The sequence below is a fragment of the Acanthisitta chloris genome, unplaced genomic scaffold (genome assembly GCF_000695815.1).
Source record: "Acanthisitta chloris isolate BGI_N310 unplaced genomic scaffold, ASM69581v1 scaffold35009, whole genome shotgun sequence".
Lineage (NCBI taxonomy): Eukaryota > Metazoa > Chordata > Aves > Passeriformes > Acanthisittidae > Acanthisitta > Acanthisitta chloris.
Window position 1 is genome coordinate 21,153 of NW_008693693.1, and position 25,558 is coordinate 46,710.

The 25,558-nt window shown below is 49.1% G+C and overlaps 1 protein-coding gene across 1 annotated transcript in view; it reads right to left on the bottom strand.

Moving 5' to 3' along the window:
• Positions 1–25,558, bottom strand: part of ANK1 (ankyrin 1, erythrocytic) — a gene marked incomplete at its 3' end in the record, with an annotated part of 52,361 nt that overhangs the window by 21,045 nt on the left and 5,758 nt on the right. Inside the window, exon 2 of the mRNA XM_009083156.1 lies at positions 3,459–3,560. Coding sequence (XP_009081404.1) covers positions 3,459–3,560 — 102 coding nt within the window. The remainder of the gene's footprint in view (positions 1–3,458; positions 3,561–25,558) is intronic.

Consider the following 25,558-nt stretch of genomic DNA (forward strand, 5'->3'; position numbering starts at 1 on the left):
GCAAAACGTGCAGCCCCCGTAGGCACTTTCCTACAGATGGGTGGTACTACAGCTCAGCGCCTGTGTGCTCGAGGGACAGGCACTGCTTCAGTCCTGCCTGCTCCTGACGCATCCCTGATGTCAACTCCTGTCTTTGTTCAAGTGGCTTTCCATAGGATGCTCCTCCTTGCAGTCAGGCCTTTCACACCTAATTCACAGAGCTGAGCTTGGTGCAGAGCCGAGAGTGAGGATGCACCACAGCTGCTGTGTAAGTGCACATACAAACCTTTAATACACAGAAGTGCAGTGAGAAGCCCTGCCTGGGACAATCATTTTATCAAGCAGCAGCCAAATTTGATTCACGATAGTTTAGGAGCTTCCAGTCCAGCAGCTGGTTTCTTCCTGGCTTTCAGACTGCCCACCAACACCCCATCCTGCAGCCCATGGTTGTCTTTGCCCCCCCAGAGCTCAGATGCAGCAAAGAGTGCAGAGAAGGTGTTGGCTGTGCCACTGCTAAGCTCTACCAGTTCCAGTAAACTCCTAAAGAGCTGAAGTGACTTTTCAGGAACATCTGTGTTTGTGCCCCAGTTTAACTCACCTTTTTCCTACATATGGAACCTGAGCATTAGCAGCAGAGGGGTGGCCAGTGCCCCTTTAGTATCCCTGAGCTGTCAGAAAGAGGTGTCAGCATCCTCAAGGCTACTAAGACAGCTTCTGCTCCATTATTTCTGACACCCTCTTCCACTTTTCAGATGTGAACTAAAGGGCTGGGATATTTGCTGACAAATAAGTTAAATATTTGCAGGCAATTTCAGATACTACTTTTTGTCATTGTCCCTCACTTCTCCCAGGTGGATGCACTAGGTTTACTCACCCCTACACAATGTTGTCGCATGGCAGAGGGGCACCAGCTTCTGCCCAAGTACTCCACCTCCCAACCATCTGTTTTGACTCCTGACTCACAGAAATGCTTTATCCCCACCTGAATACAGGTAGGGGAGCAGAAAATGCCAAAGGAGGCTCCTGTTTCAACCCTCAACACTCCAGTTAAACTCAGAACATCTTCAAGAGTATTGTCAGACTGGAAAAAGGTTTTCTACCCTTTCTCACTCAAAGCACCAATTGTTCAGGATCACAGTTGAAGTCACAGAGTCTTCTGCTCAACTCTGATCACAGCACAAAGAGCAAAAAACCTAAAAACCCACAGGCTCCCTCAGCACACCAACTTCAGTGTTCTTTCAAGCCTCAAGCACAAAAGGCCTGCTTGCAAGGAAAAACAAAGAGGAACTGCTGCAAACACCCACAGAACAGTGCCACTGAAAGGAAATGCTCCCCAGCCAGGTCTGGCTACACTGAGTCCCTCTTCTGTGGCCAAGCCCAGTTTCTTTGACAAAGACACACCTACACAACCCCATACAGATGGTCACTGACATCCTTACCTCCTTGAGCTCACAAGCTGGATAAGTGGCTAGCTTTTTCTCAGTTACACTCACATAACCAACACCTGGAGTGCAAAACCACAGATGCTCAGATGCTCTCCTCAGCCCATAGCCCTTTTACGCAAAGGATTCATAAATAACCTTTTGAATGCTGAAAACCTGTGACAAATCATTATTCTCTGTCCTAATTGCAATAAGTGCAATGTTTGCAGAAGACCATTTCCATAGGTGGCCCACCGGTATTTCTGCTCCAGGAACAATACAGGCTGTTTTGCACATTTGCTTTAGCTTGACAGCTCATCTGACCCAAAACCGCCACAGGATGTGCTTAATTTGAAAGATGCTGTATTTTCTTCACCAAGTGCTGCAAACACTTCCCAGAAATCCCAGTTGCTGGCTGTCAACGTGACAAACGCAGCCCTACAGAAAAACACAGAGACTTCACACTTGGTTTGTTCCAAAGCAGGGCCCTACCCTGGATGGCCCATCAGGGCTGGCCACCCCAACAAAGATCGTCTCTTGGCACCCCTATGCCAGCACAGCACTGTTCCCCACGGGTGAGAGTCCTGACAGAAAGGTGCACTCATCCTCAGGCCTCCAGCTCCTCAAGGATGAGATGGGAGCATGCTGGAATTTGAAGCATACGAGGTGGATGATGAAGACACGGATGCAGATGGCAGTAATGAAGGGGATGAGATCGGCAGGATGAAGATCAGATGGCATGTCAAGGTCTCTGCACTTGAGTAAGAATACAGGGCCTGTGGGATAGGTCTGACCACATATATCCCTCTTTATTCTATACAGGACATGTGAGGTTGGACCTTTCCCACAGGTCTGATATTCCTCAGAAGGAAACCCCAAAGTGCCATCTAACCTCAGGGAGATGGCAGAAACCAGTTCAAAGACATCACTGAGAGAAGAGCCTCATACTGCTGTAGCCACCCACTCCCCATCAAAGTGTTAAATCCCTTCACCAGCACCAGAAATGTCTGGACTTAGAACTTGCAGCTGCTCAGTGAAGACAGTTGATGACTGGCCATCCCTTTGGGTGATGAAGAAGTTCAAAGCCATCATCTTTAGCTTGCGGCTGGGTCACCCTGTCGGAATTCTTTGCAGACCCCTCTCCAGAACCATATATTCCTCTGCACTAGAGTGTTACAGGACCAGTGGACATAGAAACCCTCCCTCTGCTTTTAGGCTTGTCATCGGAAATGAGCGAACATTCGTGGCATGTTCCATCTGTGCCTGGGGGAATCTGTCCCCAGTAACTGCACAGGATGCTGCAGTGCATAGATCAGTAGGTCTGAACTTTGCTCAGTTTGGGGACTTGATATTGAACCAGGTGAACGTGCATTTGTGCTACCTGCTGAGTCAGCCTTCCCAGCATCACCACTGCTCCAGAAAGCAGCCGACAACACAGCTTGTCTGCTCCCTCTGCTCAGCCCAGGCCCCCTGAGTCTGTCCCTACAGCACCTGCCCCAGTTCAGGCTCAGACACTTGCATTTGGCAGCTACGCAGATACAAAATGTTCTGACGATGATGTGCAAACAATTCCTCAGTGCCTGCAGTTCTTCGTCCCTGTGCAGACTTGTCTCTGCTTGGGATGAGGAGGGCTCCTCCTGTCCAACACCTCCCAAGCCACCATGACTGGCATTTCGTAAACATTCTCTGCTTGTGCTAAGCTGCAGCCTCTGGATATCTGAAAGCCTGAGCACTGCAGGCAAGGGAAATTACCCCCAAGAGCCACTCCCGCGATCTCCCAGCCACTCTGCTACTCTTCAGAGCTCTATTCTCTGCCCTCTGAGAAGCAGTTCAGCCCCTTCCAGCTGTCCCAGTTGCTTGTCACACTAAAGGAGCCCTCTCTGCTTCCCTGTTAGTGCCCTTTGTTATGATCCAGCCAGTACATTCAGGGTCCCCAGATCTTTATAGATATTGCTACCCTCCCAGCCTCAAAGACAGGTGCTCCAGATCTGTCTTCTGGTCAGCCACATTTTCACACAAACTAGAGGTGGTACCAGAAGCCCTGTGGGTTTCACCTACCTGGTTACAGGTGTTAATATCTACCCCATTCCTGAGGTGATCCAAGGCTTTGTCCAGATTTCCAGATCTTGCAGCTCTCAAGAAACTGGTTGCAGCATCAGCCTTGGGGAAAAAAAAACAAACATGAAACTCAGAGTCCCTCTGTTGTCTCCCACCACCAGCACAGGGCCAGCTCTTCACTCAGCTGCAGAGACCATGACTCCAGAGACCAGGCAGAAAAGGCAGAGGCCAGGCAGGTCACAGTGGGACCTGCTGGGATAGACTGAGGCACCCCAGACCAGACAGGAAGAAGCAGGGCTGGGACCTGGACCTAAAGTGAAGAGCATCCAGATGATAGAGCAGGAGGTCTGCAGTTCATCCCAGCACTGCGGCCTGGTAGGGAGGGAGCCCCTACCACCATCGTGTCCTCCCTTGGTCCAGGAAAACCCTCCATGTCCCTGCTGAGGGACTGCAGTGATGGAGCTGTGGTGAGCCCACCCCTACCCTCCTGCAGAAGCTGTTGGGTAGCCACAGCGGTGAGCTCAGGCACCAGGGACAACAGCCCCAGCTGAGCTGCTCACAGCTGTGAAAGCTGCTACACTCTTTTCTGACAGAAACAAGGCAGTGCCTCCCTGCACTGCTGCTCCACCGCCAGCCCAGGCAAGACACAGTAATACTTTGAGCAACACTACTTAGCAGTGTGAGGCAGCAAATGAAGACAATGGCATGGCTCACTAGGAAGCTGGAGAACAAGGTGGAGATGCAGTGATGTGGGTCTGTGAGGCTGGGACCTTGGACTGGTAACTATAAGCTGGTGCCTGCCTGTTCTGGCCAGCCCAAAGGACTCTCTGCAGCCAAGAGCCATGAGACATACATGGCTGCAGGCCACATTCCTCTGTGCTCAGCTCCAACAGAAAATCAGAACCCCTCTTGTACCACTCATGTCAGGACTGACAAAAGGGCCTCCTGTGCTAGGAGAACATCTGTCCTGACACTCCAGGCCATCCTGTAGTGCCCACAGCCCGGATGCAGAGGAGCACCCAGGATTAGGAAGCTCCTGGACAGGAGCTGGAATCAACATGGCCACAGAGGACAGCACAGGAGGCAGACCTAGGAAGAATGAGATACCACACAGGTTCAGGGCTTCTCTCTCCCCTTCTTGTCGCAGCCTCAGACGTTTGAATTGGGACTTTGGAACAGCACAACTCAGATGCTTTCTGCTTTCCTCCATCTGCCTTCCCCTTCCTGTCTGACCTTCACACCCCACAGAAATGCAGTCATGTCCTGGGCCCACCAGGATCCTGCTGCCTGCTGTAGAAAGAAGGCACACAGACAGGATGTCCTGGAGCTGCCTGTTTGGGCACAGAGCTCAGCCCGGACTCCTGCCACAGTGGCAGGGTGCCACGGCTCCTCTGGGGCAGCCCACGGGCCAGAGGGACAGGTGGTGGAGAATAACACCACCATGCCCCGTCCTGGTGCGCAGCCTCTGCGTGCAGGGGGAACACGTGCTGATCGCATGACCTCCTGCGCCAGCTGGCTCAGCTTGCTGCCACTTCAGAGGAGAGCCTCATCCATCAGGGGAGAGCCCCATCCATCAGGGGAGAGCCCCCAGATCCACAGTGGAGCTGTGGCTTTGGGAGGGCTGCAAACACAGAGACAAGACGCAGCACCTCAGTACTCTGCTCCCATAGGAGGATTGGCTGCAAGAGCAGAAGGCAACACTGGTGCTGTGCTTAGAAGTGCATGTTCACGCTCTGAGCCCTGCGTGCTGTCTGGGGTCCAGTGAGGAAACGCTGACAGCTTCAAGCAACAGGCTGAATGCAAAGTGCTTTTCCAATGCCAGACCCTCTAGAAGCCTCTGCAACTCGGGTCAGGATTGACGACAAGGCAGCACCTCAGCTATGCTGCCGGTATGCGAGCCACAGCACAGACCTTTGACAGCAAAACCCCTTGCAACGTCAAAGCACAGCTCAGCCGGGCTCTGCCACCCATGGGACATACATGGAGCTCTGAAGATTAAAATGGTAAAACTCTACGGGTTCCAGCAGCAAAGGAGCTTCCAAAGCCCCAGCACACCCATCAGCAGAGTCTACAGGCAGAAAGCAAGCAGAAAAGCGAAGCGGAGGTCTCTGTGGGCATGAAGGAGAAGTGTGTTGTATACTCACAGCCACGTCTGGACCGGACCTGCCTTTTCGTGCTGCCATAGTCTGGCACTTTGGCTGAAACCTGAGCCTGGTGTCCCCTCTCTCCCTTCTTGGTTATCTACTCCCCAGCTTTGAGAGAGCCAGTAAGTTACATTGCATTCTATCTAAAAATACAGGCTCCGTCCTCTCTCCAATGCAGACCCTGCAGGGATCGCCAACTGCTAATGGAATTTGTTCATTTTCTCTCCATTATTGTGTCAGACAGGATATTTAATACCAAGCTGCCTCCGGAAAGCCAATGTCGGCTGCCAAGCGCAGGGAGTGGGTCAGAGCTGTAGGTATCACTTCAGGAACAGCAGAGGAAATGCAGCCCCACAGTCATGCCCAGGAACCTGGCATCTCACAGGTAACGCCTGCCATAGAGGAGAGGGGTCGCAGTACCCTCCTGACCCTCTGGGTGCTGCAGCCTGGGCCTTGGAGAATGCGCCAAGATTGGAGTGTGTCAGAGGTGCTGCCCTTTGGCACCCCATGCTCAGCATGTGCCTTCCAGGGATGCACAGAGAGATGCAGGGCATCAGACGCCAGCAGTCAGACCACACATGCCGTCAGAGAAGATGGGATAGCTCAGCTCAAATGGTAAAAGCAGAGGAAATGGATCCACAGTCCTTCTGATGTCAAGCTGCACAATGGGACTGCCTGCCTATTGCTCAGGGGCATTTGCTCCGCAGGGAGCAGGAGCATGGGTGGGGTCACTGCCATCTCCCAAACTTCAGCAAAAGGGAGCAGTGACAGCAAGAAATGCAGAGACCCCATGGACACGAGTAGATGCGCACATCGAGAAATACACACACAAGTCTCAGTCAGCACCATCCCAGACAGAGCCACACACATTGCAGAGTTATCCCACATGAACGAGCGCAAAGCGCAGCACAGCCAAGCCTGATGTGCGCACACAGACACTATCTGCACGCCCCAGGACATACAGCAACTGCTTCCAGATGCACAAACTCCTTTCTTTGGAGCTTTCGGTTTCTTTCCATTCTCCATTGCCTTCCTATCCATTTTCCAGGAAGAAGCTATTCCAGGGGAGAGAATCAACTGGCTCACTTGCTGTTGTGTGTACCTCTTGCACTCCTATGTGGCTGCTAAATCCTGTACACAGGCATCATGCTCCATAGACTTGCAAACATCCAAGATGTGAAGTGACACGAGGCTGCTGCCAGCAATTCCCCTGGGGAGAAGCCTCAGATCTGGACTTTGATAAGTGCTTCATGATCTTTTAAAGTCAAAAACATGGCACAACTTCAGGAAGAGCTCCCCTTGCCTGCTGACAATCTGAATTTTTTCCTTTCCCTCTCCTGGCACAGAGGAAGCCCAAAGGCTTCACAGGTGTCATGTTGTTCTCACAGCATTAATTCCACTGGCCCTTCACCCCAACAGGAGAAGCCTGGAACTGCCTGAGCTCATTGCATTGTAGCCATAGTTAAGGCAACAAGCAAAGGGGAAGTGCTGCCAAACTGGAGCTTCAAGCTGGATTTCAAGGGCTGCAGTCAGAGGCTCAGTAAGCCTGCTGTGTCTCTGGCTGTGGTCAGTGTCCTGCTCTGATATTTTCTGCTCTCACTCCCACCCAGAGAGGAGCTCCCCACCAGCTCCTGCTGCTTATCGCTGATAAGGGAAGGGAGGGCCTCAACACTGCCCCTATCAAAGGTGGCTATTTTGATTGGCAGGAACCCACTCTGCACGAGCTGCTAAATACTGTAAATAGATGATTACCAAGTGCAAAGGAGTTCAGGGCCTTGTGCTGATCCCACAGTGTTTTCTGGGACACAAAGACAGGCACAGAGCAAGTTGCCATGCTGTTCCAGCCTGGCAAAAGGTACATGTGCATCCTGTGGCACTGCCCTCTTTACCCTGTCTGCCCACTTGTCTCTTCAACCAGGCTGACATGGATTCATGGAGCAGTGGACAGAGGAGGTCCAGCATGGAAACACCTGCAGGCTGGGCAGCAATACAAGTCACCCCAACAACCAAGAGCCCCAGGACTGGCAGTGAGATGCAAACCTGAATCCTGGCACCAAAGCTATGTATTGCTATGGGCATCCTGTCTAGATGCTGTGAAAAGATCCAACTCACATCTCAGTGGTCATCCAGTCACTTCCAGCTGCTAGTGCCAGCGTGCTAGAACCTAAAGCCACTGCTGCCAGCTGGGGAGTTGCAACAAACCTTGCAACAGCCAGCTTTTGTTTGGATGTTTCTTTGTTCATGTGGGCTTGTGTCCAGCAGTGTGAATGATCCTCACCTTTAAGACATTATTTCCAACAGAGGCAGCAAAACCTCCTATCAGTGCAGTAGTTTACTTTCAAGCAGTTGCCCAACCTAGGGATTTCTCTGGAGCCAGAGCTCATTTGGACCTGCCTGCCTTGCAGACATCAAGTGCCCCAGTCTGCAGGTGATAACCTTGATCCTTTCTCATCAGATGGGAAGAATTTGTCAGTCCTGGAAACATGATAAAAGAGCTCTAAGATTAAGAGCAGTCAAATATGTCACCTAGGGTCCCCATAGGATGGTCAGGGAAGATCAGGAAAATTGAGTTGGAGATTCAAATCAAAATGCTCAGAAACAGAAATCACACTGTCTGTCTGCAAGAACTTTCTCTCCTATCTGTATTCACAGAAACTGGATGCTCTCAGTGGTCCCTGCAGTGGAAACAAAACCTACTGGCAGGTTCTTGCCTTCTGAGAAGGCAGCAGCGTTCAGCAAGCACAGCATCTCCAGAGAGGCCACAGTTGCAAATCCTCAGGCAGGCAGCCAGCAGAACACAGAGAACAGGCTACTGGGCAGTTACTGCATACCCAGATGAAAGAGAAAGGCAAACATTGGGAAAATTCATCCAATAAAAGGATAAATCCATTTGCACAAATTCTATTCTCTCATTATCCTCATCCCTGCCCACCTGATTCATATGTCCAAGTTCTATTCCCTCATCATCCTCACCTCTGCCCACATTTAGCACAGGTCTGCAGATCTTAATAGGGCTGATGAGAGTCAAGGCAGAAGTCACCCCTGGAAGGCATCTGCCAAGCGAGTTGGTTCACATTTGATGCACCAGCCATTGTCTGTGCTCCTTTCTGCTGAGTGGAGATTCACAACAGCATGTCCCACAGAGGTAGATGGTTGATATGCCCATCAGATATCCCCAGACCAGGATGCAAGCAGGAGCCCAACCATCTGGCAACAGGTGAATTGGAGCATGCAGGAAATGAAAGATCTGCTCATGTTCTCGTGAAGGGGGCTGCTAGAGCTGGAGAAGAAGTGGCACAACTGGCAGAGGAGAAATCCCAAGGCAGAAGAAGGAGGGCCCCTGGCAGGTTTGTGGGAAGGGAAACAACTTGTCAATTAGCATTTTGACAGTGCTGAAGGAGGGGGCAAATTATCAGATGCTAGCACCAGACTGGCCTCTCCATCATGCATAATTCTCCATCATTACATAATTATGAGTAATGATTAAGAGCTTTTGGAAAGCCCATTTTTGTGCAACCTTAACCAGAGATGTAGAGCTGGACTGTGGTGGTGCAGGTCAGGGCCAAGGTTAACTTGGTCCCTGCTGAGCATTTTTGGATAAGGACAGCACCTTAAGGACAGCACCTTTGTCCATTTGGCTCCCTCCTTCCCCCCTCATGGGTCCCCTTTGCCAGCTGCTGCAGCTGGAACAGCTTCAGGTCCCTGAGGAGGGCAGATAGCACAAACAGCTTTATCTGCACTGAGCAAGGCAGCAAGGAGCTGCCCTTACACAGCAGATTGATCCTTCTGACAAGGACCCCCTGGTGCCACAGCCCATAGTTCTGTGAAAACTTGCCTCTGGCAGTGCCTGCCTGCTGCTAATGGATTTTTTAAAGTAGTGGGATTGAGACCTTGTTCTGCCAGTACTGGGTCCAGCAGCAGTGAGTGGAGAGAGGAAGAGGGGCTGGTCCAGAGACCTGAACGGGGAAAGGACATGTTCCTTTCACACAGAGCCAAAGCAAGGTGAGAATCAACACAGCTACTGCTCCTGCCAGCTGAGGCCACGCACACCCAGGGGAAAGCTGTCACTCTCCTTTGATGTTAGCAGAAGCCTCTGCTCTCTGCATATCCTGAAAAAGAAAAGCTATTTTTACCTCATCAGAAAATATATAGACTGTGACTGAAGACAATATGTGAGAGCTTTTTGCTCAGGCACTACACCTCTTCTAACAACATAACAACATTTACAGCTGCTGAGAGAGATGCAGCAGCACAGCAGCAACTGCTTTCTATCTCCTACTTTCCTAATACACTACCTTCTTTGAACCATGACATTGCTCAGGTAGGTCTGTGCAATGAACACTGGAGAGCTAAGAGGGTTCTAGCAGGCTGCCAGTGTAAGGCGAGAAGCAGAAACATGGTCTGAGCCTGCTCAATGCCTGCCAGGGACTTAGGCACAGCTTGTGGACTAGCCTTAACCTGCCCTAGGCTCTGTCAGTGCTCTTGTCCTCAGGTGAGGTGCTGGAGTCCAGACCATGCCACCAGGGTCTGCCCTGGTGCCCTGTGGGGAAGCTTCCTTCTCTTTCCTAGTGATGCTTATAAACTGCTCTTAATTTCTGCAGTCTGTTCTGACTCATCCCATACCTCTGCTCCAGCAGGACTAGTCCACACCTGCTTTGCCTGTCTGCTCAAGTGAAAGCACTAAGAGGGCTCTCTGCTGGGATATGCACCCTGGGAGGAATCACAGTACAGTCCTCGTGCTGTGGTTGCCATAGATTTACTGCCTTCAGCCTTCAGCCAGGCTGACCTGGCCAGTGCTAGGAGTGCAGCCTCCGGAAGCCATGCAGGGAAGAAAGCACTGACAGGAAAGCACCTGAAGCACAGGCCTGGCAATATATCTCTGCCAGCTGATCCCTGGTGAAGAGCTGAGAGCAAAGCTGTGGCAGCACAGCCACCTGCTCCGCAGCAGAGCTAGTGCAGCACTGTACCAAGAGAGAAATATCATTCTGTGCACCTGTCCCAGGGCTCCAGAGGGGTAAAATAAGAAAGTCGATAACACAGAAATCAACATTTACCATCACAATAGCGCAGAAAACCAACACTTGGGGGCATCTCCCTCCTGCCAGCAAAGCAGTGGTGAGAAGGACAAGGCAAGTACAGCACCAGGGGACCTGGTTTCAATGCCAGGCACTGTCACTGGCTCCCAGCATGACCTTAAGCAAGTTTCCAGTGACCTAAGAAGGGCAGCAAACCCTTCCTGCCAGTCTGAGGTCCATTTACATGCAACCATTTGAGGTGAAGGGCCATTTCCTCTGGACGGGACTGAAGTCCATGCTTCTGGCCAGGATATGCCTAAACTCCCATGTGGAAACCAGCTGACCGATTTCTCTTCCCCCTTGTGCTGCCCAGCAAGCCCCTACCACACCCAAGTACTCACCCTCAGGTAATGCAGACATGTCATTGCTGCAGGAGGAGGTCAGCTGCAGCCAGGGTCTGCAGCTCTGATCAACCCACTTACACTGAATGCTGCAGCCAAACCAAGCACGAGCAGCCAGGCTGGAAAGATGTTTATCAGCAGCAAGACTGCATCCCTATCACCACTCACACTTGTCTGACCGCAAGCAGCACAAGGAGGTTCCTGTCTGGAGTCTGGAGATTACACGTTGTCCCACGTCAGGGGCTTCGAGAGAGCCACTAGGCTGGACACAAACTGTTTAGTGAGTGTCACGCCCAAGCCACACTTCATAAACACATCTGCGAGCTGTAAACAGTGAGGAGCCCATGAGCGTGAGCCCTGCTCCTTTGAACAGTATGAGGGAAGATGAAACTTCAGCAATACAAAGCAAAATGAAATAGCTCTGCAGCCAGAACCACACTGTCTCTTGGTCTGTGCCACACAAAGCAGACTGGGCCAGAGGCAGTGAGCAGAAAACCTCAGGCTGTTCACTGGTCTCTGCAGACCTTGACTGGGCACAGTCCCAAATGAAGGACACCGAGATGGAACTGAAGTGGCAAATGAGATCTAGTGACAGCAGCTCCAGGCTCTTTGTAGGGCCTAGAGCCCACTGCAATACAATGAACGCGCCCCTTCCCCCCTTCTACCTGCACAGCAGACTCCTGCTCCAGCATCCCTTCAGGAGATCCTTGCTTGCAGCAAGAAGGCAAGGGGTCCACAGTGGTTGGTGCATGCCCTCTCTGAAAGACACGCAAGGGAGTCACACCAGTTGTCCAAAGGAACAGACCTCCTGGAGACCGCTCCCGTCCCACCCTCTCCTCGTGCTGTGGCTGAGGGTGACCCCACAGAGCAATGCTTCCCTGGCTGGCAGGAGTCATCCCTCTGCTAGTGCTTTGCCTATCCCATCTTGGATCTAGATGCTAAACTGGGGCCGTCTTGACAAAGCACTGGGGGGCTGCAGGGGAGCCACACACCTTGGTTTCTATTTCCAGCTACCATTCACCTGGACTTTTTTGCCAATTACAGCTTGAAGAAGGCCAAGGCACTTCTGGCCAGGCACTAGGGCCAAAACAGTGAATGCATGGCCATGAGGTGATCATACCTGGAAAGACCTGGGCAGCATATGCATAAATATGGTTTGTGACTCTTGCAGCTTCAGAGAGGAAAAAAACAGCTGCTCTGCTAGCTCCCCTCTCTAGGGAATTCCTATAAAACAGCCCACCACCAGAAAAGCTTTTATCAGCTGAGAGGCAGGAAAAGTAGATCAACAGAACCTGTTAGGATGGCAAAATGCTTTGCATTACATATAAATTGAGATTTTTTATACAGAGCAAAGGCCATGTTGAAGCATTAGAGCAAAGCAGAGTCCTTACCTCAGTCTAGCGAAAACACCTTCCCTTTGTCCAGTGCCATTCAGCACTTCCTTGGAAGTCTGGGATCCCTCTGACATTTGAGCTAGAATACACTCCACCTTCAGTTCAGGTAGAGCTCAAACATTTATTGTCAAAAGGATGGGCACTGCAACTGCTGACTGACACACTACATTTGCTCTAAAAAATGCTGCTGGTCTGAACCTACACAGTGTCTCAGATCCTGTAGACTCACCTGTCTACAGTTGGATGGGGGAACTTTCAGCGATGCCTGACGTGAGGTGATAATGAATGAACGAGACCTAGTACAGCCATCAGGGGAAGTGTTCAGGAAACTACAATTAACAAGTGACAGCAATTAATGGAGCACAGAGACCAGTTTCCTTAGAGATGGAGTCTGCACCAGCTTCACAAACAGCCCGGGAAAAGAAATGGTTATTAATATGTTATGTACTCAAGGCAAAGTGCTCTGTCGTCAGGGAAGGGAGGAAGCAGACAGGTACTTCCCACCTCACAGGACCCACTCATGCTTCTGAAATCACCTTCACTTCTAGAGCTATAGATGTGTGACTGATAGTAGCATTGACCCAGCGAGGTTCAAACAGCTGCCTCAAGATCCACAGGTCTGCTGCCAGCCCGAGTGGATGTCCCTGACAGCCTGGGGTACCGCAGTTCCCCCTAACTGTAGACAGGTGAGTTGCATGTATCAGCACTGAAAATTCATACTCCACAGCAACTTGCTTTCCTAGCAGTTTGTCACCTTTATCTTGCTTGTTATATCTAACACTAACAACTTTGCAGTTCTGGAGAAACTAACACTATGGGCACAACCCTGTCTGAGAAATCAGAGCTTAGGAGAGCTTGAAAAATAACAAATACAGCTCTAATAAATAAATAGTTTTTAATCTCAAGAGCTCTTTCCATTTCCATGAAAACACCTCAGAAGACTAAGGTTTCAGGAAGTTCCTTAACACTTACCTGTTTCCAGACCCTGAACAGATTGTCTGGGTTGCTTATTCCCCAAGATTTTAGTCTGTGTCCTCTCTTTAGTGACATCTAAGCACATGAATGTCCCTTTAAAGGCCTCTGAGACTGCAGAGGTCAGTGTCACGCTGTGCCCACAAAACCTACCAGAGTTAAACTGGGGCTCTGCAAAGGGTCACACTTTACACTGGACAAAACAGGAACATTGTCTAAAAATGAGCAACCTCATATCATATTGAGAAAACATGACCCAAGGGTTACAGGAAATAATAGCCACTGCGCACCCCTGTGGGCTTTTGCAAGCCAAGGTCCTGTCTCTTAAGAACTGTTCCTGGATGCTTTAATACTTATCATACCCATGGGAAAAATGATTTCTCTCTCTGCTATCCTGAGATGACTCCTGGGACAAGGCTTGGCATCCCTGGTGCCACAGTGCCATTGCATTCCAGGTTCACACCTGAGATAAAAACACTGAATTCCAGCAGCAGCTGCAGAGTCAGGGGTGCAGAGAAGCTCTGTCAGAAATTTAAAAGGCAGAGGAAGTTTCTAAGGAAAAGTACTCCTTCAGATACAAAGCATTCTGTTTTTTTCAAGATACAAAGCCCTGCCTCTGACCTTTGGAGAAACTCTTCAGCTGTGTGATGATGTAGCAGTGAAGGAACGCAAGGCTCCTTCTTCGGTGTTGGTATCTGCCATGTAACCAGAGAAGTGATCACCCAGCACCAGACACTTGCTGGCTGCTGCCAGCCTGTCCTCAGCTGTTCTTCCTTTCATTTAAGGGAACAGGGAGTGTAGTGTGCGCAGCAGAGAACCTCAATCACATCACCTCGGAGAAGAGTAAATATCCCCTTGGGAAATGATGCCTGGAGAGTCCAGAGCTGCAGTCACTGAAGTGAATTGCTCCTTGCAGTACCCTCCTGGTGCAAGGACACAAGTATGCAGGGGTTCACCTTAGTCCAGTATGTCCCCTTTCTGCTTACAGAGGAAAACACTCCCTGTGCTCCTGTCACCTGCTGAGGCTCCCAGGTCCCGGTCAGCAAGCTGTTATCTCGGGAAACATCAATGTAGTTTTCAAAGCTGAGTCAGCAACAGAGGCTGAATAATTTAAATCCTTAGCAATTCCACTACTGCTGCCCAGCCTTGGAAAATAGCAGATACTCAGAAGAACAGTGGTGCTGTCAGGCTGCTTCCTCCTGTTGGGAAAGCAGCAGTGATGCAGGCATGAATAAGTGGATAAGGATGCTCTGCAGAGCTGAGATAGATGCTGCAGCTTAGAGCTGGTAGCCCTCAGAGCACAACACGGCCAAGATTTTGCTTTCTGGTGGTATTTGTGGCTTCTGGCATGGTGATCCATGATTTCACAGGAAGTCCATAGGTGCTGCTGGTGCCTTACCTCTCTGACAGCTGATCCTCAGCTTCAAAAGTGCTGCAATCGTCAACCATGAGCAATAGAGGAAGTATGTTAGGGGCCTACACTGACACCTGCTCTTCAGCTTTCTGTCCGAGGAGGAGCTGTGCAATGTTATGTGGTGGGAGGGGGACAAAGATTTGCTATGCACAAATCTTCCAGCCCTTGCTCTCTCCCTATCTACCTCTCCATCAAATTAGTTGTCAGGAGAAGCCAATTTACAAGTACTTCTCCCCAAGTCAGTCTGAAAACCAGCACCCAAAGCACAGAACAAGTGAAAACTTGCAAGAAATCCAATGGACTGGGTTTGCAAAGCTCAGCAGCTAATAGACAAGAAATCTTTTCACCTCATAGCCCTGATCTAAGAAACAATTTCATGGTTGTTTATCAGTTCAGAACTATTTATTCTATGAGATTCCCAAAGGAAATCCAGAAATAGAAATTGAATAGATGTTCTTCAGGTTGTGTTTCTTAAACTCTGCACTTTTGTCTCCAAAGGCATGATTTTGGAGATGAAGCAGCCTGCTTTCTTACTCCAAGAGACATCTGCCTTGTGCCAGCATAACCACAATTTAGTTCCTGGAGAGGAAGCAGTCTGAGCTCCAAGTCAAGACATTTCAGCAGTCCTTTGCTCCTCCCTGCACAGATACTGACCAGACAGACAGCTTCATAGCATTTGCCTCTCTGGCATCTTATTCCATGTCTTATCAGGTGGTTTTTTTGCACTGTTTGGACGAGCCAGGCAATCCAGCTGAAAATTTCATCACATCAATTTTGTTTTATCTATTCATTCATTCAGGCATAAAAACTCAGAAAGTAAGATTCTTAGAGTGAAGACATGAAAGAGTTACAGAGCTCCCAAAGGAAAGGAATATTTGTTTATGCTATGGCTTAGTTCTGTGCTATTCTGGCTGAAAGAAGCTATCTGCACAGATGAAAAGAGTTCAGCAACCTCTGCATCCAGGTCTCCTGTCCAGTGGACCAGAAGGCATCTCACCCACAGAATTAACACCCACTGCTTTTCCTCCTCTTAGAGACTAGGCAGTTCTGAGAGAAAAAAGCATCACCTAACTCAGCCTGAATCTGAAAAATCCCAGCTCTGGGAACTCAGAATTTGGTGTCACGCCAACAATATGGGCCAAGGGCAAATCACTTCTTAATTACTGCTCATGGTGCAGATTTCAGCCTTCACTCAGGCAGGTACCAATCTGAAAGACCTAACAAGACCCTTCTCAGGCTGCAGTTAATCCACCCCAGCTACTGATCTTGTTGGATCCACTGGTCCTGCTATAACTGCAAGACTGCAGATCACTGAGAGATGCCTAGATGTTATGCCTGTTTGGGGTTCTCAAGACCAAGAGATTTCCAGCACTTGGCTGCAATGCATGCCTGGAGGCAGTGCAGACTGACCTCCCGAGAGAGCAGATGAGCACACAGTCCCCACCTGGCAGGCTGCATTCTGCTCCTCTTGGAAAGAAATCTTCTGCTGTGTCGCTGAGCATCAAGCCAGAGGGCAATAACTCAGATCTCACTTAACACTTTCAGTCTTCCTTTATTCTCAGCAGTCACCTCACCCAGTGTCTGAGGTCTGCACTGTATCTAAATACCACAGTCTGCACCAAAATCTTCTTGCTCTGTCATGTTCAGCAGTTTGACAAGATCTTTTCCCCTTTAGTCTGCAGTGGCCAACAGCATTGAGACCACAAGTCCAGGGGTTGCCTATTGTTGTGGCAGCACAAGGTGCTCAGAATTACCTGCTTTCCTTCATTAAACCACCCACTTGTCCCGAGCACCCACCTCCACTCCCACCTGCTATGTGCATGTCTGAATAAGTCACATGTGCCTGTCCTCTCAGCAGACATTGGCTGGAGATGCTAGAATCACCCAAACAAGAAATGCTCACAGAATAGCAATGAAATCCCAGGAGCCACTTCACAGCACACAGGGAGGAGGATGGGGCATTTTGCCCAGGACACACAGCTTTACAGACTCACAGTGAGGGCCAACAGCAGCCCCTGACCATGCTGCTGTAGCACACTGTCTAGCTAGACCAATATCATATTTTCACAGCGTTAAAAGCTCAGCTTGATGTTTACTCCTGAAAATCCACTGTATCTGGCATATGCAGAGGTGCAGGGGGTGGAAGAGGCACCCAAGACCAGCATCCTGAGGTGACCAGCAGGCTCACTGAAACAGTGTTGGGCTCCTACAGAGTCAATGCTTGAAGCAGGGCTTGCTGCTCAACTCCCTTGAGAGCCAGTGAAGAGAAATGAGCATTTCTAAGGGTATAATTCAGCTGACCTACTTCCACGTGTGGCGCAGCAAGGGAAGGACTCCCTCCTCCCCTCCCAGGCTGGAGGGAGCTGAGGTGAGCAGTCCTGATGCAGAGGTCTGCACCACTGCACCCCTGAACTGGGGCAGACCATCCCCTCACACAGCATGATGCCCACAACGGTACTGATGTGCAGAGAGCAGCCCCGCACTGCCCAACACACCCAGCAGCACAATCCCATCCCAGAAACAGCCAAATCCTCTCAGCTGCTGTTGCCATGGCAACGCCAGAGCCGGGATCCACCAGCCTTTGATGTTCGGATCTGCTCAAAGCGTGCAAAATGTTTAAAGCGTGCAAAATGCCATTTGGAAGCTGGAGAGCTGCGTGGAGGAGCACCTAACTGCCCTGAAGATGGAAGGCTCTCCAAGGAGCAAGGATTAATGCTGGCCAGCACTGCTTCAGCTCCTGCCACAGCCCATCGCTACCAGTACGCTGCTGCTTCTGTGCCCCAGCTCACCCACTTAGTGGAGTTTAATATTTAACATCAGACAAGCTGCTGTTTCACGGGGTAATTTGGGTTATTAATAAAAAATCCTCCTTCCCCCCCCAGTGATTCAAAAATAAGATGCTGTTACTCCATGTTATCAGTGCTAGGAGCTGAGCTAATACCACAAGAGTGCTGGCCCCAGAGCTGTTAAAGGGGAATGGGGAAGGGCTGAACAGCCACAACAGCCAGCAGAGCCAAGTAAGATGCAGCACAACGCTGTCCCCATCTTCCACTGCATCACAGCAGAGGAAGTAATTCCACACGACGCACAAGTTGTGCCAACCACAGGAGGAGCTGGCTGGCTGATCCCCTCTCCAGCAGTTCACAGAGATCCCCTGCATGGCAAGGACACCTCTGAGTTTAGGACTGCACAATTGCTTACCTTAAAAAACGAACACTCTTTACCTTAAAAAAATTCCCTGAGGCTTTGCAAAAAAACCCGGTGCTGTCAGTGCCAGGAAAGGCTTGACACTGACCCTGCATCCACCTGCATTCCTGAGCCACCAGGTCAGGGTGGTTCAATACAAGGTAAGAAGCTCTGAAATGTGGAGGCAGAGAGAGATTGGAAATATCTGAGGGTTTTTTTGCTAAACTTGTGACAAAATTTACTTTATGATATGAAACACAGAAACTTGAAGTAGTTTCCTACTACAGAGAAGTAGCCTCTTTACTGCACAAAGAACGTGTCCTGCAGTCTGCTAATCCCACCACTTTCATTTTAAGATTCAGCCTACTTCACAGCTGAAAAGTTTCCTTATATTCAATCACTCTCTTGTAAAACTAGTGACCCCATATCCAGAGTAAGAGGACACAACCTTCAGCAAACCACAGAAATGCTACAGAGAACTCCAGAAACTGGGAAACAAGGGACTCGAAAGAAGCAGAACACAACTGCCTGAGAAAGATTTTGGCCAAACAGATGAGTCAATACACACACACAAACACTTCAGAGGGAAAAGCATCACAGCATCTTTGACAGCACCTGTAGAGGATGCTAGATACCAGGTTCACAAAGGCAGTTCAGCCTAAAACTTTAGATTTCCTCCTCTTAACTTCCTGGAGTACAGGGGGAGCCTAAGTACCTGCTTTACAGGGAATACTAAGGCTGTGCTTGTCTGCAAATGGAATTAAACAGTAAAAAAGTCCTATTATTTTCTCTTTTGTCTTCCTCAAGTTCTTTTCAAAAGAAAAGACAAGCCATTTTCACCTGCCAGGAGGCAGAAGTTGAGAAACCATTTTGGCTAGGATGCCCACTGTGGCAGAGATGTGAGACCACCAGTTCTATTACAGCTGCTTTGCTGCCGTTACCTGCTGACCATGGTTTGGGACTTGGGCCCGCTGGAAGCCTCCAGCATTTTACTGTTACTGTTTTCCTACCTCTTTGCCACCCTTAGTGTCTCTTTAGAGTCACAACATCCTCCAAACATGTTTGTATGCGTGTTTGTTCATGATGGTCTGAAAACATAGCCAAAATTAGGTTCTTGTTTTCATGTTTGGGTACCTAAAGAGATGTCTTGAATCTCTGTTGTTTCCTGGCACCTCCCAATCACATCACTGGCATGTCATGTACCTCCTTTAACTTAAATATATATTTAATTTACAGATACTTTTCATCATCAAACAAGCCTAACATTATCCCAGAAACCTGCTGGCAAAGCTTGTCAGTAAACAGCAGACAGCTTGAGGGTGGGGAGCTGACTGCAGCAGCTGCAGCTCCAGAAAGAGGACAAAAAGCATGTTTCTCGCTTGATTTGTGCTGGGTTTTTTCGCCCAGAAATCTCAAAAGAACAGTAAAGGAAACTCTGAAGCCCCCACCTCCTCTGAGCTCTTTTTTTTTTTTTTCTCTCAGTGTGTTACAATAAATTCTTACTGTCAAGAACAAACTACAAGTTCATATTCTGGGCACATTCTGCCGGCAATACTGCATTTATTCCTAGAAAAACAGACAAAAACACACCATGTCTTCAGAGGCAAAGCCTGCTCAGACTAAAGCTCTCAATAGGCAATGCCTGTTCCCAGTGATGGACCTTATCTCCAAGCTTCATAAGGAAGTTGCATCACTGTTGCAGCTGTGAGCAGACTGGATCAGCTGCTCCAAGTGTCTTCACAGCACTCTTAGCTCTAACGCATGACTTTAAAGCAAAGTGAATTAGTGAGATGTCAGCTCCTCTGCCCAAATATCTGCAATTTACCCACAGTGTCACTGACCCCCTGCTGAAGATGATGATGGTGCCACACACCATGCTGAGAGGCCCCATAGGCAAGTGCTGCTGATCCCTGTGAGATGTTGTCAGGAGACAGCAAATGCTGCTGCCTCACATTTCAGATGGTGAAGAGGGTGGTTTTCCTATGCCTTATTGAGCTGCTGCTGGGCTTGGAGGACTATCCTGGCAGGTCCAGGCAGCACATCTTACCATTGGCAGGGATGAGTTCACAAGTTTTGAGGAGGAGTTTTGCTGATACAGTACTGATGGGCGGCAGATATTTTATACTTTTGCCTGGTGATACTGCATCTCCTCTTACTGCAACCACAGCCCTCTGACAGCAGGCTGACAGAAAGCATTTTTTCCCAGTCCTCACAGAAAGGGGGTCAGCCTGCTGACCATCATGCTGCTCTTTAACAGGAGCACGTTGCTATGCCTCAGTGTGGTGGCACGTCCAAGCTGCACGTAAAAAGAGCTGCCATGCCATGCTCCGCTGAGCAATTCTGGCTTGGACCAAACCTACTGTCACTGTGAGCTGAGATGATTCTTCCAGGAAAAGAGCTGAAGAATGAAAAAGCTCAGAAAATTATAGCCTGCAGGCCAAATACCAATCCAATGCAGGCATCTCCTAGAGCTGAAATACCCCTATGCCTAAGACAGTGTCCCACAGATACAACTTCTGTTTCAGCATTAAAGACGGGAAGACATACAACACTCCCCACTGCAGTAAAAGCAAGTCTAACATAAAAAGCAAATTCAGTAAGATTCACCTTTCTCAGAACTCTCTAGCACACCATCACCCCCCTGCACTCCACTCCCCATGTCCACTGCCAGCCTGAGTACTTTCATCCACTGCAAGGGAAATAGAGAGGGGAAATAATAAAAAACATGCCCCAAAACAAAAGAAACTCCACACAGAAATTCACAAGTCAAGAACATTGGATTATTGAAATTTAGCATCTTATTTAAGGACACACTATTTACTCCTATGATCAATGGAAATAATTTACAGTAGAATATTATTGGTTCAAACAGCAGAGTAAGAACATAGAAGAGGTATGCATATGGTTACAGCACATAGTAAAAGCACACACTTCAGTCATCAACAGAGCATGGCTGATTTCCAGCCAAGCCAAAGGAAGACTTTTACTCTCCCCCTCCCCACTCAGATGAACAGAATAAAGAGTTTGGTTGGCATCTCCTCTCTGCCTAAAGCTCTGACAGATGCTACCCAGCAGAAGCAAAGGACAGCCCAAACCAGCCATTTTTCTGCCCCACACTACATCTTGTGTGGCATCTGCACAAAGAAGGACAACCGACATAAAAATTTGCCTTGTGTTGCAATATATTTAGTCCCTGTGAGGTGACAGCACAGGCACCACTCTGTTTTCTCTCCTGGTATGTTCCTTACAATGGATGACAGACCCTCAGAGCCCCTGCCATCCAGTGCATGAGGATGCCAGGCAGCTGCACTGCCTTAAGGTCCATGAAAGTGCCAGATCACATGGGGCAGAATTAGGATAAGATCTGGATGGAGATAGGTCAGTGCCTCTGCTGCCTGTGGCCAGCAGTCAGAGAGACACATGGTGCTTGTGGGACACAGATAGGGCAGATATTTCTGCTGTTTGGAGATGCTCTGTGCAAGCTGGGAAGTACATTGTCAAACCTGAACCCCACACCTGTCTGTCACCCCCCCCCCCCCCCCAAAAAAAAACAGCCTCATAGTATTTATATTTTTATTTTTTTATTTGTGCTGTAATCAGCAAGTCCGGGGAAAGACACAACGCTCCTCACCCCAGGCATGGCATCATGACAGAACTAAATGGACTCAATACACTGCACTTCCTGCAGAGTATCTGGAAGCCTTAGTTTTCTGGAGAAACGTCACTGTAAAAAGGTGACAATATTTATTATTCCTCTCATAGTATTTATATTTTTATTTTTTTATTTGTGCTGTAATCAGCAAGTCCGGGGAAAGACACAACGCTCCTCACCCCAGGCATGGCATCATGACAGAACTAAATGGACTCAATACACTGCACTTCCTGCAGAGTATCTGGAAGCCTTAGTTTTCTGGAGAAACGTCACTGTAAAAAGGTGACAATATTTATTATTCCTTTGCAGAGACCATCACATTGGTTAAAAATCTAATATAGTTTATACTCTGTGAAGGGTTTCAGTATGCTGTTCTCTGCATTTCCCATTTAAAAGGTCCAGCACAGGCACGTGAATGCACCCTGCAAGCCCTGAAAAGTCCTGTCACCACAGTGTGGTGAGGGACCATAGCCTTCATTTCATCTTGCTGTCTTGCTGCAGTACCTTTTTGCTTGAACAGGAGTCTTCCCAGTGGTCTGGACATACGTGCACGCACACATGCAAACACACCCATACACTCTCTCCTTCCTTCCTCATCTCTGCATAAATATAGAAACCTTGTCTGTTTTCTAAATGTGCCCCTGCTGCTGCGTTCTCTCCCTTTGCCTCCTGAGACACTTCATTGAATACCTGCTGCTTTGTCTCTGCTGTAGATTTTTCACTGAGGCTGCAACATTTTGGAGCCATAGATTTAACATAGTCCTCTACACTTGCAGCCCATACCAAGAAATGTATGGCTCTAGCTTAATGTTTCACCCAGTCAGCAAAATCTGGCTTGCAAATAGGAAGGGAGCTTGGATTTTTGCTGCTGTTTGCAGAGTTGTGGCTCAAAACATGACATACTCAGCTGTGGAAGAAAATGTGAGTTTTCAGATGGCTCTGTCATGCTGAGCAGTGTGTCCTTAGAGAGAGAAGGTGCCAGGAACTTCCCTGCACCCAAGACGCTGCTCTCTACTGATCAAAGGTTTTAACAAGGGTGGCCTATCCAATCCAGAGCTTATGTTTTTAGAATCTACCCTCACGGCATTTTAAGAGCTGGAGGTAAGGACTGTGAGCAAGATCTAAGTAGGGCAGGGAACACAGAAATCTCTGCCATCCTTGACCCATCCTTCCATCATGCCCCTGGTGATGCTGCACCTTCCCAGACCACCACAGAGAGGGTACATTTCTGAAGAACCTTGACACACTTACACAATTAAAACAAATTAGCATAATTCAGACTAAACTTCTAATTTTAGCACTTGGTAAAGCTGCTTTCCTATGAGTTCAGATCTAGCTTGCCGTACCTCAGCTTCAGCACACTGCAGGCGGCTTCATACAGTGGCTAAACTGATTCCCCCAGGCTGTGAAGCACAGGACTTTCACAGAGGGACAGTCCTTTGTGCTCACCCTCCTGAAAGCCTTTGCTCCAGCCAGGGCTCATCCCTGCTCTCAGCCAGTGCCTTCCCTGCTGGGGCAGATGCCCTGGCCAAGGGGCCAGGCACTGAGGAGTGGGCACCGCTTGAAAGAACTCACTCCTGAAACAGATTTCTGAATGCTACAAGGGTTTAGATACTGTTCCCCTTAGGAACCAGTGGGCTCACCAAGCACATACAGCTGCTGTTATCACCTGAATAATTTAAGAGCCTGCAGAGCAGCAGTGCAGAATAACACCAGCATCCTCCCAGTGCTTCCTCCCGCGAGAGAGTCCCTGCAGCAGGGGGGTCTGCTCCTACCCGACATCCCTCACATCCAGCTGCCTCTGTTCTGCTCCTGTTCACCACCACCCCCATATGGTACTGCATTTCCCTCCTGCCTGGAAATGTCAGGAATGGACACAGGCACTGGCTCTGAAACACCTTGCTCGTCAAGTACTGCTCAAGCTGTCCTTCAGTTACAACTGACTTTAGTACGTGTGGACAACTATTTAATGGGGAAGGGATGGACTTCCCAAGTCCATCTAAGAGACCAAGCTCTCTTGGCACCACATCACCAAGCTCATCTTGGCACCACCTTGCAAAGGGCAAGGCAGGCAGTGAAAAAAGAAAAAGGTAAACACTAGAGAGGAGCTGCTACCGTATAAATATTCTGATTTTTCTAATTGGGCCATTCAAGAGAGCTCTTGCTCCATATCCATTGCTCAGACAAAAATTCCAGTAACCTCCCCACTATGAAGGAACGCTGAGATCAGTATAATTTCTGCATTGCCTTTTTCCTGCCTGCACACAAACATGCTGCGTACTGTCCTCTGCAATCCTTCCCCAATACTTAAAGCCAACACTACAAAATACAAATGCTGGGAACACAGACGTTCCTGTTAAAAGTGGTGCATGCTGCATGGCCACCTGATAAGAGAAATGCTCGAGGGGGATTGTGAGCAGCGGTGAGTGAAATTGTACAGAGTTTAGTCAAAGGTGTTTGAAACAGCCCCTTCCGGCTGACTCCATACCAGAGAGACACAGCCAGATGGAGTGGGAACCGTAGTGGGTTGAGAGGACAATGCCCCTTACAGGCCACAGACAGCGGAGCAGTGCAGCATAGATGCTGCTTGTAACCCTGACAGCATTTCCATTCATGCAGGACTCCAGTGGAAGGTCAGACGAGCAGCATCAGAGGAAGCCATAGTCACACACAGCTCCTCTGCTTCCCAACCTAGCCTAAAGCAAGAACTAAATATTTATTAAGCTTCTATGAATCAGAGGTCTGAATCTCCTGACAGTGCAGCCAGCTGACGTAATCCTCCCCAAATCCTGACAGGTCTTGCTTCCTCAACAACCTTGACAGAGCTTGGAGGGTCACAGTTACCTTGTTGTCATACTGAGCAGTTCAAGGCTGGAACACTGGGCAGAGGCAGGGGTGCAAATCCTTCAGAATTGCTCCATCCCTCTGTGCACCAAATCCCAGTAAAGCAGCTCATTCTTTGCCCCATTTTGCCAGCAGCTCTGTATACAAAATACTTTCCCAGCTCTACACACTGGACATTTACACCAGGAAAGATTCGATGATACTGTTGATTTGAACCTGGCATACAAACAACCCAGAGGAAGATGTAAGGTGGCTCTTCGATTTGCAAAACAATTTTGAAAACCTAGGTAACAGCTAGTTAGCTGACAATCTGGCTCATTACTTGTTACACAGTTTAATTTTTTGACTATGCTCTCCTTCTGGTTACAATCAGAGGGGTAAAACTAGGGCTTCACTGAGTCTCAAAGGCTTTGGCTGTCCTGATGTCCCATGCCCCTTCTCCCTGCCACTGCATATTGAAGATCCCAATTCATTCAGAGAAAAAGTGCCTCTGACAGAGAGCTCTAGAGTATGAACACCTAATCTTGGCTACATGGAGCTGCTGCAATAGCTGGAGCATCTGGTGCCCTCCTGACCTCACACAGTGTTGATCTCATGTGGTCCTTCAATGCTGTGCCACACCACAAGCTAGCTGACTTCTTAGGGCAGGTGCCTGCATAGTCATTGCTCCTGCAATGGTACTTAGTTGCTGGCTGGTGTTAAACCACAGCAGGAGGAGTTCTGACTGACGGAACCAACAAAATTTGCAGTGGGAGAGAACAGAAGTTGCTTCAGGAGCTGTTACTCTAGGAGCAGGCAGAGCAATGAGACAAAGCAACCCTTGTGCTCTGAGACTCTGCAGGCAGCATGGTCTGGGCTCCTGCTGATAAGCTCCAGTTTGCAGGTAAGATACCAGCAGAGCTCCCAGCAGCTAGTGAAGACCTGGGTGGCTGACAGCCATGTCACATCTCTGACAGAATCTACTGCCACTGAATGCAAGAACCCAGGTAGCCAAATCCAGTGACTGTACCATGCCGGACATCCATGGGAGGAGGACTACTGGAGCTCAGAAGTCCAGTTATCATGGGGATGTTCTGAC